The 13,612-nt window shown below is 26.9% G+C and overlaps 1 protein-coding gene across 1 annotated transcript; it reads left to right on the top strand.

Moving 5' to 3' along the window:
* Positions 1 to 7,709: 7,709 nt before the first annotated feature.
* LOC125876952 (uncharacterized) lies at positions 7,710 to 11,659 on the top strand. Its single transcript, XM_049558244.1, has 3 exons — positions 7,710 to 8,489; positions 10,395 to 10,931; positions 11,518 to 11,659. Exons 1-3 carry the CDS (start codon positions 7,710 to 7,712, stop codon positions 11,626 to 11,628), a joined length of 1,428 nt encoding a protein of 475 aa, XP_049414201.1. The 3' UTR covers positions 11,629 to 11,659.
* Positions 11,660 to 13,612: the final 1,953 nt, after the last annotated feature.

The following is a 13,612-nucleotide window of genomic DNA, read 5'->3' as shown; positions in this document are numbered from 1 at the left end:
ACTTATAAAGATTATAAATTATTTTTAGGGTTTGAATTTAAGATCTTTAATTAAGGGATGTGATCGGAGGGTGGGGTGGGGGGTCTTGTTTCATTTGCCACATGTTTTGGGGAAACTTTGTTTGTAATTAAACACGATGCTCATGGGGAAAATGTGGTTAGGAAAACAACATTGTCACTATAGGATATAGAGTGGTCACAATTTAACTATTTTAGACTAATTTTTACATCTACTTTTTATATTGGGTTATTTGGTTAGACTTAATTAAGTAAATTAAATACAAGAGTTTTTTTAATATAAATAATAATCTATAACTAACTTTAATTATGATAAACATGTTTTTGTGATCTTGTAGAAACCACTTCTGTTATTGATTTTTATTCGTTACCTTTAATAATAAGACGGGATAAAACATTGATAGATTCAATAATGCTTTTGATGTTTTGATATTAAATTTTGTATGTATGTGAAAAATAAATAGAAATAAAAGTATATATACATTTCAAAATTTATATATAATATTTATTTGATAACCTATTTACACTTTGGATCCACCAATGCTAAATATGGTCTTGATTTTCGCAAGAAATGAAAAAGAAGGGAGAGAGAGAGAGAATCTTAAGGGTTTGATTGGTAAAAATTGGGTGGAAATGATGGACTCTAGCTAATTTGTCAAAAAAAATAAAATAAATAAATAAATTGCATTTTTACTACTTTAATAAGTGGCTATAAGCCTGTAACAACATGTCTGATTGAGTTGTGTGCTTGCAATCAAGAGTGATTTGCTCAAAGCGTGTGGGGCCACTTCTATTAGAAGCAGGCATGAGGCAACTGTTCGTCAGCATGTCTGTTTCTAGCCGAGGATATTTATGAAATTTTTAGTACCCTCTTTGTTTCAATTTATTTGTCTTACTTTCTTTTTTTAATCTGTTATATATTTGAAAATTATGTTAAAATTTGTATAAATTATACCCTCTCAAGTCCATATTAAGTGAATTGTTGAGGTTTGATAACCCCTTAAAAAAAATATTTAAGGACATGAATAAAAAACTACTCACTAATACTTTTATTATTATTTCAAAACTATTCTCCTAGCAAATGTAAAGTAGCTAAAAGCTTCATTTAAATAAAGGGTAAACATGGAGAAAAGTTTCATCAATTTTTTAAAACGTTGAGCAGTTCACTTATTTTGGACTATAAAAAGAATTTCAACAATTCACTTAACAGGACTAAAGAGAATAATAATTAACAACTTAAAATATTCGATTATTTATTCAAAAAATTAAATAAGTAAAAAATATTATAAATTACAATAATTAAAATATTTAAAAATCATATAAAAAAAATTGAATGACTCTCTAAATTCCATATATACCAATATTAAATTTGAAATAATTAGTATTTATCCACTGTTTGATTGTTAATATGAGCTAATACTAATTATTTATTATAAAATATGTATATCGACAATCTTCTCTTCTATAAAAGTAAAATTATATTTCATGATTATAATCTTACAAAAATAATTTTGTTTTGAACCAAATGCCCCCTTAGTACTTGATTAAGGCACGAAACTTGTAAAGAGATGTTTGGGGTATTTGGGTGGGGGTTGTACAATGTCATGAGCCATGATATTTTTTGATGAGTGGTTAGTAAGTCATGTTAGTTTATTCTTAGAATTAAAGAAAGAAGAATTGTATGGCCAAGAATTAAAGTCATTAACAATGGAACCCCACCTTCTGATTAGTTCATAAAATCCTCAATTCGGAGGCATATTCAGAATTTTTAATGTTCAACAAACAATAAATTTTATTTAAAAATTCAAAATCTAAAAAGTAAATACGAAAAAATGGTATTTAAAATTAACATTCACTATAATTTTTAATGAATAAACAACACTTTTTTTTGTCCCAATTTATGTGATATTTTTCGAATTTCGAGATTCAAATAAGTCTATCTTTGACCGTAAATTTTTCATATATATTTTAATTATTTTGAATTGTCAATTTTTGTGACTTATAACACTTTTTATATAGTTTACAAATATATAAATTTAAACTTGAAGATTCCACGCGCAAATTTCTCGTCAAACTTCAACTGTTTTACTCTCGAAAAATGAAAAGTCACATAAATTGAGACAGATGAATTAGAATTTTTTATTGAAAAAGTTCAGATGAACCTCTTAATCCTAGTCTGCTTCGTCCGTGCCCCATCTACCCTTACATCCACACAATGTGACAATCTTTTATTTTTCTTTTTGTTAGGTTATAAAGAATTGATTAGACACCTTTTTATTCTGAATTCTGATTGTTTTTTTTTTTTAATTCATAAACGTGCATGGATGAGCTGTGTGTCTGAAACTACAGGAAAGGAAAAAAAAAACTTTGCCTTGTGAAACAAGTATCTTATTCTGTGGTTGAGACTTGGAATGGGCTCAAATTAGTACATCTGGAAAATTGATTTGGCTCCACTCATGAATTTTTTCAACAGCTAGCCTTTTTATTGTCTATCAAAAATCTTGAAGTGGCAAAAAAATAAATAAAAAAATCTTGAAGTGATTGAAATTTGGTATTGATAAGAAATGAAATTGGCCTAACTTAATTTCATAGTTTAGTTCGAGGTAAGAATTGTTAAAGATTATATCAAGAGAAGATTATATTTATTTTAACAATTCGATATAACTAGATTTGAACATCTGAAGCATAATAATGGGCATAATATCGAGTAAACTAATATTGTCTGATATTATAATAAGAAATGAAAATCTTACACTTGACTCGACTAATTAAATGCTATTTGTTTATTCTACTTTTTGTTTTAGTCCATCTTAAACTAAAATAATGTTTCTTTCGTTTTAATTTTTCACATACATGTTTAAGATTATAAAATTAGGTAATATTATAATATATATATATATATATATATAAAATATAACTTTAATTTATGATTATAAAATTATAAGTCACTTTTACTTTTAGTATGACAAATAAATTAAAACGGATGAGAATAAAAATTAGTAAATCATTTTGATGGGATTCATATATCACAACTCACGTACGGCTGTTGGACCAAAACGACAGGTGGATATGAGTCCCAAAGTATGTCGTTAACCAAGTGGCCACGGCTTAAAAGAGTATTATCAGAGGTGAGGTGGATCCGTAGTCGGGTACGTAGACCTGTTAACTTTGGGAAAAAATTATATATATATATATATATATATATTGAGAAATTGACAGAAACTAAGCTATAATTAACATTCCGTCCATAAGAAGCACATGAATGCTCTTGTATTGTTGGTACAAGGCAGAGAAACTACAGACGAGATCAGGGTTTCAATCTAGCTAGAGTGCTAAATTTCGTTATTTTCATTTTAAATTTAGCTTAGAGATCATATGTGGTGCACCCGAAGTCTTTAAATTTTGGGTTCACCTCGATTATTGATTTATGTCACTTGTGATTTTTTAGTTAATGTTTGTTGTTAGACGTGGATCGTCAATTGTGGATGTCATTTTCTTTGATCCTGCTTTTGTTGCAAACAATATAGTATCACTTTCATAGTTAACATCTGGTATATTATACACCATCAGTTTTGATGGACGAAGCTAGTCTTTTTTAAGATACAAGTTCGGTTGAATTCAGTTATTTTGATTTTGATTTTCAAAGATCTACTCAATAAGTATAAGATATTAATTTAGAACTCAAAAAAAATAAAATTATACACTTTAAATCTTAATTCCGTCTCTATTAGTCCATTAAGAAAAAAAGACTATTATGTGTTTTGGAAGTTCCTGGGGAAGATCGTTTGCAAAATGTGAACATCAACATCGTTTCTTTTTATTTGACTTTTCAGTGAAGAGTCGTAAATAAGTTTGCCCATAATAATGTATTTGTTTAATTATTTTTTCTTCAACTTTCACTTTGTAATATTAAAATTGCAAATAATTGAGTGGTTTTGCAATTTGAGTGCTGTTAATTTATTTACTTTTTAAAAAAGTATGCAGTTGCCTTCTTAAGCTTTTGTTGGAACTTCAAAGTACCTTGCTTTCAGCCTTTTTTTCCCCTAAAGACTTGTATTGGAATTCTGACTAGTTCGAATTTGTTCGAGTAGGGCTTATTTGAGGCGTTCCTTAATAAGATTTTCTATATGTGGGACTCAAACTTGAGACTTTTAGTTAAAGTTATAAAAATCTTATTCATTTCACTGTAATCTTTATCAATAAAGAGAATTTAAGCCGATGAATATAAACTATGTGATCTGCTTGTATTGTACACTATTTTCATTGTGGTGTCCAAATTCATAACTGCTCGGATGGTTAAAATATAAATAGAGAGTATACAGACGGAATTCATTGATAAACATCTAAAATGAAAATTCATATAAACTTTAAGTGTCTGTCAATAAATTTCGCGGAGTACAAATTAATAAATTAAGTATAGGCGGAACAAGGAGACGTGAGACCGGAGACGTCACTTCCTTCTATAAAAGATATAAACATTAGTAGTAATAAATTTGTGTATTCGAATGTTATATACTGTTCCATTTACTTTTGCAGTTATTAAATCATGATTTTTTTTAATTTTTTTTTTATATGTTCGACATAATACTTTCCTATGTTTTTAGACGATTTTCTTTATAAAGTATATTGTTCTATTATGAGCAGTGACGAATTCAGGATTTTTGTTTAGGGGGTTTGAAAAATAAAAGTATAAATGTGTAACTGAAATTCTTTTGGGTTTAAAACCATACTTAGCACGTTTTTTTTATTAAAAAAAAAAAGACTTGAAAAACAGAACTGAAAAATTTTAAAGAAAATTGAAACTAAAAAAGAAAAAATAAAACACTATCACAGGGTTTCGAACTGGTAACATGAAGCTTAATTTCAAAGGACTTGCCGTTGCGCCATCAGCTTCTCCTTGTTATTGAGAGGGTTCAAAATTATAGAAAATTTATCTTATATATACAATGTAATTTTTTGCCGAGGGGGTTCGGGTGAACCCCTGGAATCAGGGGCAAATTTAAATGTCAAATTTGGATCACCGAAACCCGTGGTCATCCGGCTAAACTCGATATATCATTTGTATAATTCTTAAAAATATATTAAATATTAGCTAAAGGAACCCATGCCCAAAATGACCAGATGGTTCACTGGTCAGAGGGCTTATTATCGAGGTGGTAGTCGCTGATTCGAATCCCTCCAGCCCTCGATTTGTCCATTTTTTAAAAAGGTTTTTTTTTATTATATAATTAATAAAAGAAATGGCATTACAACTTTAATTAGCCAAGGCATAAAATAGAAGAAAAATATATTTCAATTAAACGTCTTCTCTTTAGCTCGCTAATTTATTGTCTCTGTAAAATTTTGGAAATCTAACGGAAATAAAAAATAATAATTNGGAGGGCTTATTATCGGGGTGGTAGTCGCTGATTCGAATCCCTCCCGCCCTCGATTTGTCCATTTTTTTAAAAAGGTCTTTTTTATTATATAATTAATAAAAGAAATGGCATCACAACTTTAATTAGCCAAGGCATAAAATAGAAGAAAAATATATTTCAATTAAACGTCTTCTCTTTAGCTCGCTAATTTATTGTCTCTGTAAAATTTTGGAAATCTAACGGAAATAAAAAATAATAATTTATTATAAAAAATCCATATAGGCGTATATTTGATTATTTTCACATGAATTATTTTTTAACTTATTTAATTAACATTTTTTGAGTTTCTTTTTCTTATTTCTTTGTTTTTTCGTTCATTTTAGTGTCAAACTAAGAGAAATCAAAAGAAAGAACTATGAATGGAAAAAGTGAAAAAATAAACAATTTTTTTTTGGGCTATATTGGAATTTAAATATTATTATTTTTGTAGCTATATTGAAATTTAGTTTTTATATCTATAACTTTTTTGGGGCATCTAAAATAAATTTTACAATAAAAATTAGTGAAAATAAATAAATTTGACCATTAAAATAATAAATTCAAATTAGCCGTTGAATAAAAAAATCTAAAAAAAAATATATGACAAGGATCAAATATACCCCTATGTTAATTTATTTTTTTTAATATTAATTTTTGCATTCGTTAGAGGAAAAGAGTATAGGTGAGCTATTTGTATGACATTAGAGGTATATATGAGTAACTTTCATAACAAGGTGCATGTCTAAATCACAAAGTTGAGGGCAATATTAGGCCATTTTCCCTACAATTTTAGATATTATCTTTAAAATAATAGTGCACCCATCTTCTTGAAATCTTGGATTCGCCTCTGCTTGGAACCCACGTGGGTCCTCCCCTGATTATGAGGTTAAAATTATATACTATTGTGGACATGCATGTAGCCATTGTTAGCATTTAATTGATTTGACCATATAAACTAGTAGTATATATAACATAGAGACTCTTAGTTCTGTTGTAATGGTTGATAGCTAAATATAAATGTCCCAAAAAATTGTTACTCTAGAAATTTAAGACAAAAATTAGCAATTGTTTTTAACTATTACCCTTTATAATATTGCTTGATTCTCAAAAACAAATCTAACAAATAAAAATAACTTAGTAACCAAATAAATTTTATTTATTGTTCTTCTTAATGTGTCTGAAAAAAGCGAAAAAAAAACAATTAAAATGAAAATAAGGAGGTATCTCGATAATTTATGGGATGAGTAATCAGACAAAGTTTGTTAAGGGTACTCTTTTTGGAATTACATGCTAATTAGAATTGCTGTAGTCATAATTATACAATATAGTAATTATAATCATGATATTGTACGATGATATATTTGTTTATCATAATGTAGTTATAACCGTTTGATTGTATAAGTGTAGTTATACAATTAATTAATTTAATTATAAAAAAAATAAAGTTATTATTTGACATATATATGTCTTTATAAATGATATTAAATAAGGTATTTACGATACATATTGTTGTTTGAAAATATATTAATTTATATATATTCACATTTGTAAGACATCAAGGAGTGGATATTTGACGAACAAAATAATTAATATAATACTCTCATATCAAATTCTAACATAAATAAATTAAAGAAATAAATAAAAATTCAAAAGAAAATGAAAAACATATATAATTCTAAAACCTCATTCAACAACAAAATTCTACTTTTATAACATCACTCATTTTATTCCAAGTTTGTTAATGAATTGACTCATTCTTTAAGAAATAAGAAATCAATAAAAAAAATACGAACAATTATATAGGATCACAAGAAATATATTACCCAATTCTCAACCTACCCCCCTCCCCCCTTAAGAATTAGGGAGGGTAATTATCTCTTCTCAATTAGATCTAATTTTCTTCTAATCAAGTAATTATTTGACCAAACAAATAAGTCAAACTGTAATTAATTACACTAAATTTGATTATAGTATATTCCCCTTCATTGAGATATAGAAAGTGTAATTATTCAATTTTATGTTAACCAAATAGAGTAATTATATGACCAAACAAACAAGTCAAACTGCACCCAAATTTTATTCCATAGATTATTAGATCCTTCCAAATAGGCCCCAAAAGTGCTTTTAAGGAATAATAATAAGTATTTATAATCCAGTCTAAGATTCACCAGATCTACCAAGATATTGTACTAAAATACATTTTCAAACACATTGAATCTGTCCCAAAAAAATATGTACAACAAATCATTTCAGTTAAGTCACTTCACTTCACTCAAACTCTTTTATCACATTAAACATGTCAGCTTTCAAAAACACATTTTGCTTCAAAGACCTTTCCTTGATATTTATTTTTATCTCAATTTTTTTCATTACTCTCAATTACCATTCTTCCATCCTCCACCAATTAACCTCTTTCTCCTCCGCCTTCGCCACCGCCACCACCACTATCACAAATATATCTTCGACCACCACCACCGTCAACCACCTTGTGTTCTCAATTGCTTCTTCCTCTAAAACCTTTTCGAAACGCAAAGAATTCATCCGTTTATGGCACAAACCTAATTTTACAAAAACTTACGTCTTTCTAGACCATCCTTTGTCAGAAAATTATAAATCTCCGAAAAATTCTGATCTACCATCGATTCTTATTTATGAAAACATGTCTCGCTTCCCATATACACATCGTGCGGGTGCACGTTATGCCCTTGGCCTAACGTACATGATTAAACAAGTGGTCGCGCGTAACGATTCTAACGTGCGATGGTACATTTTTGGAGACGATGATACGATTTTTTTTGTGGATAATTTAGTGAAGATGTTGGAAAAATATGATCATAATGAATGGTATTATATAGGGTCTAATTCAGAGAGTTACGTTCAAAATAATTATTTTTCTTTTGATATGGCATTTGGTGGTGGTGGATATGCAATAAGTCGACCTTTGGCTATGGTTTTAGCTAGGGTTTTGGATTCTTGTTTGATGAGATATCCAAGTCTCTATGGAAGTGATGCTAGGATTTTCTCTTGTTTGGCTGAGCTTGGAGTGAGTTTAACACATGAACCTGGTTTTCATCAAGTAAGTAAAACATTTTAATGTTATTGCTCTCTTTTACTTCTAGTTATGAAAATATTGTTACCCCATCGCCAATTAGTTGTCATGTCTTACTTTCTAAGAGTCAAATTATACGAATTTTGACAAATATTTTAGAATGTGATTTTTCATCAAATTGATATGAGAAATGTTGCAATTTGTATTAATTTTCGTACAAGTTTTCGAAAACCAAAATTTTAAGTATAATATTGAGCTAATTTAATCTAATTAAATTTTAAAAATGAGTCAAATTAAATTTTAAAAAGTAAATATGACAACTAATTTAAAAAGAAGACAATATATTACTACTTTCTAACTTTGATTAAATGATACAAATACAAATTCTAGTTACAAATTCAGGAGAATTAAGGAACTTTGATAAATACTTATATGTGTGTTAAAAATTCACTAATGTAAAAATAATTAATTCAAAATTTAATTATAAGATATCTTGAATTTGTTTTTGTTGATATATCATTCTTTCTGTGTTTTTCTTGTTCCTTTAGATAATCCATTGTTTGGAAGACTTTTTCTTTGATATAATCAAATCTGTTAAATCTTATTTTATCAACGATATTTTTGAAAATAGTGCGAAATATAGGTGTGAATGGTTCATATAACTAATCTCAATTAATTTGGAATGGAGATCCATAATATAGATTAAAGAGAGAAAAAAGTATATCATTATATTAAAATAGTAAAAAAAAAGACGAAGAAGTTAATTTAGAGGACAAATAGGTATTCAACCACCAAAAGTTTTGAATAAACATAGTTTAATGGTGGTTCAAGCTAATTAGTGTTTTAATGTAAAAAATAAATCATAATCTAATTTTTTATTTTTTATTTTTTATTTTTGAGTTGCAAAATTCTTTCTTTCTTTTTAATAATTTTTTTTCCTATAAGCTAAACACACACACACATATATAATAATAATAATAATAATAATAATAATAATAATATTTTTAATCTTGTGGTCTTAAACATCTCATGTGGAAGTTATATTTAAAAATATGACCAAAAAAAGAAACATTTTTTAATGTTTCGAAACGAATTAAAAAAGAGATAAATAAATTAAAAGATACTCCTACTATAGTATATTGTTTTGTTAAAAAAGGCTTATAACAAAATTGAGCCTTCAATTTTTCAGGCCTAAGACAGATGCCTCATTTTTAAAGAAATTGAGTCACTCCTGACAAAGTTAAATGATTTTTATGTTATAAACTAAAAAGCACATGATTTTATTAGGTATTTTCGGATAGTCGAGTAAAGTCGAGTAATCTTTTGAGTGATGAACTCGAGAAATGATATTTGAGACCAATCCCAATCCTATCGCCAAAAAGTCATCAATATAGTGCAGGAGCATTCACATTTTTTACCTATTTTTTCACTTTTATTTTGAATTTTACTTATTTTTTCACTTTTATTTTGAAATTTGGCTATCTCCCAGCTATGATTTGGACTTTTCGCCATCCAGAGGAATACTAGTTATTATCTATGAAAGAAGGATTTTAAAAATGAAAAAAAAATATAATTTTTTGTTTCTGTATTAACTAAATCTAGTATAGTCGATCTTGTTTTGATGTGGGAAAAAACTTTTTTAAAACGCATCTCAGCAAAAACTCCAACAATTACTTTATTTTTAAAGCCTCCACATCTATTTTGTTCCCTATTTACTATTCAAATATTTCCAATTCATAAGTATTAGAACCATATGATGCGCAGACAATATTAAATTTTATTAATTATATAAAAAAATTGAAACTACTAGATCTTATTACTTTAATAACAAAATTTCACCTCATGACATCTTGCTTTATATATTCATCTATTGAAACATTTCTACTTATTTGTAATAAATAATAGTTTCATCTCTTTTTATTTTATTGTCAGGATGATTTATGGGGAAATTTATTTGGATTGCTTTCATCACATCCATTATCACCATTACTATCACTTCATCATATAGAAGATGTACAATCAATGTTCCCTAACATGACCAAAATTCAAGCTCTACAGCATTTCTTCAAAGCTGCTAATGTTGATCCTGCAAGAATATCACAGCAAACTATTTGTTACGATCGAAAAAATTCATTATCTATCGCAGTGGCATGGGGTTACGCGATACAAGTATACGAGGGCAACATTAAAGTCCCTGAGCTTATAACAGTTTTAAGATCGTTTGATTCGTGGGATAAAGATAAGAAAAAACCATATTTTATGTTTAAGACAAAGGTGGAATCTAGGGGACCTTGCAAGAAAATGGTTGCATTTTTGGATAGTGTTGATTCAAATGGAGATAAAGTTTGGAGTAATTATACAAGGCATAGAGTTGTGGGAAAAACTTGCACAAAAGATGGCAATAAAGTAATCAAGAATTTGGAAGAGATTAGAGTCCACTCTAGGAAGTTGGATACTAATACTAGACAGGTACACATTTATGTTTATATCATTTTTTTATTTTGCTTCTTCCATTTATTTTTAGTAGTCGGAGAATCAGAATTTTCAGTAAAAGAATTTAAAATAGAATGGAACACATCAACAAGCTAAGGGGATTGATCAATAATTACTATATACCTAAAAAATATTGATCTTGTATAAATAGTAAAATCATCCGGCGATAGGTCATTTTTCTTTTTTTTTTTTTTGTCCTGCTGAATCATTTTGATGTTGAAAAACATTAATGGGTGTGGCCTAGTGATCAAATAAATGACGTAAGTTGAGCATCATGAGGTTTCACGTTCCATTTTCAGCAGAAACAAAAAAAAAGGTGAATTTCTTTGCATATGTTCTTGTCTTGATGGACCGAGTTATTTGATATCTATGGAAAATAATTCGTCAAGATTACAAATACTTTGCAAATAATATTTGGTTTGATCATTCAATATTTGCAAATTTAAAACTTTTTTCTCATGCATATTTGAATTACTTGTGAACTATTGACAAACTTGTTTGATTATTATATATTTTAAAGTAAAGTTTTTCTTTTAATATTTTTTGCCTTGAAATGTTTCAGGTTAGGGCGCCACGTCGTCAGTGTTGTGACATATCATTATCGTCCAAGAAATCTATGGATATTCAAATCAGACCATGTGGGATTGATGAGTTAATTACAATGTCTCCCTAAATTTTATAATTTGTTTATAAACTCTTCTTTTTTGTGGAGAAAATATAATGTTTCATTGTTACAAGCATTTGTGACAATTGTAAGTTTGACTAACCCCAATGTGGTGATTAGTTAGGATACATGATTTCAAATTAACGACTCGAGATCAGTGATTTGAAATCATGTTGATTGAAATTAAAATTATATTTAGATATGTGATTTAAATTTTTTAAGCTGTATTTTCATAAACATTAAAGTATCGTAATTGGTGAAAATTATCAAAACTCTCTCAACTCTTACCAATCTTATGAAATGAGCAAACTATAGTTCCTAAATAAAAGTATTGAAATATCTTAAGATGTTGCATTAATAAATCATATATCCTCATGCTCCTTTTATAAATAAATGTTTGTGATTACATTACTATATATTAGAAGAGTCTAGGATTTACTACTATTGTTTCAATAAAATCATTACAAATGTCCAATACTTACTATATTACTATATATTAGAAGAGTCTAGGAATTACTAGTTTACTACCATTGTTCCAATAAAATCACTACAAATATCCAATACCTACTATATAAAATATATAAGTGGGCCCGACCACCTTCCACTTAAATACTACATATTATATATTATTAATTACTATACTATAAATCACTACTAATATCCAATATATTTATCAAACTATATAAATGGGTCCCATCACCTTCCACTTAAATACTACATATTATATATTAATTACTATACTATAAATGACTTAAATACTCCATATTATCTATTACAATAATTAACAATTATTTCACACTTTAAATTCTATCAATGCCATATAAATTAGGATAAAAAACCTAACATATAATATTTAAATATATTTAAAAATAATAAGTAATACTATACATTACAATATTAACAGCTTAATTATTTAAAACTTATATAAAAAATTTAATTGACTCTCTAAATTCTATTGGTACCACATAAAATGGATTATATAATACACATAAATTGTTTGAAATTGACGAAAAAGAAACAATAAATTACAATAATTAATAAAAAAAAATAGTCCACTCCAAAAAATCTATCAATTAACAATATACATTGTTTGAAATTGACGAATAAGAAACTATAAATTACAATAATTAACAAAATAAATCTCTCGACTCCAACAAATCTATCAATTAATGCCACATAAATTGGGACATGACAAATAACATATATTATTTAAAAATTAGGTTCAAAATGTACTACAAAATACAATAATTAACAACTTAATATATTAAAAAGACATAAAAAATGGTTAATATTTGAAATTCTGCATCTGCCACATACATTAGAACAAAGAGAGTAATAAATATTATTTTTAAAATTATGTTAAAAAAAAGTACTATAAATCACTATAGCTAACAATTTAAAATATTTTTAAAATCATATAAAAATTTCAATAACTTCTCAAATTCCATAATATAACATAAATTAAAAAAAAAAGTGTTATAAATCATAATAAATAGTACAATATTTCAACTACTTTAAAAGCATTATAAATTGTAATAAATAATACAACAATTTAAATTACTTAAAATTTAACGACTTAAATTTTATTTTAAAATGTATTAAAATTTTGGTTAATTGTCAAAACTTTACATGTGCCACATAAATTGGGACATGGACAGTCACACATATTTTTTTAAAAAAACTACATTAAAAGTATCCTATCAATTAACAACATATATTGTTTGAAATTGAAGAAAAAGAAATTATAAATTACAATAATTAACAAAATAAATCTCTCGACTCCAACAAATCTATCAATTAATGCCACATAAATTGGGACATGGCAAATAACATATATTATTAAAAAATTAGGTTCAAAATGTACTATAAAATACAATAATTAACAACTTAATATATTAAAGAGACATATAAAAAATGGTTAATATTTGAAATTCTGCGTGTGCCACATAAATTATAACAAACAGAGTAATAAATATTATTTTCAAAATTATGT

The sequence above is a fragment of the Solanum stenotomum genome, chromosome 9 (genome assembly GCF_019186545.1).
Source record: "Solanum stenotomum isolate F172 chromosome 9, ASM1918654v1, whole genome shotgun sequence".
NCBI classification, from domain to species: Eukaryota; Viridiplantae; Streptophyta; class Magnoliopsida; order Solanales; family Solanaceae; genus Solanum; species Solanum stenotomum.
Note: the sequence above shows the minus strand (reverse complement) of the source record. Positions and strands in the feature narration are given on the sequence as shown.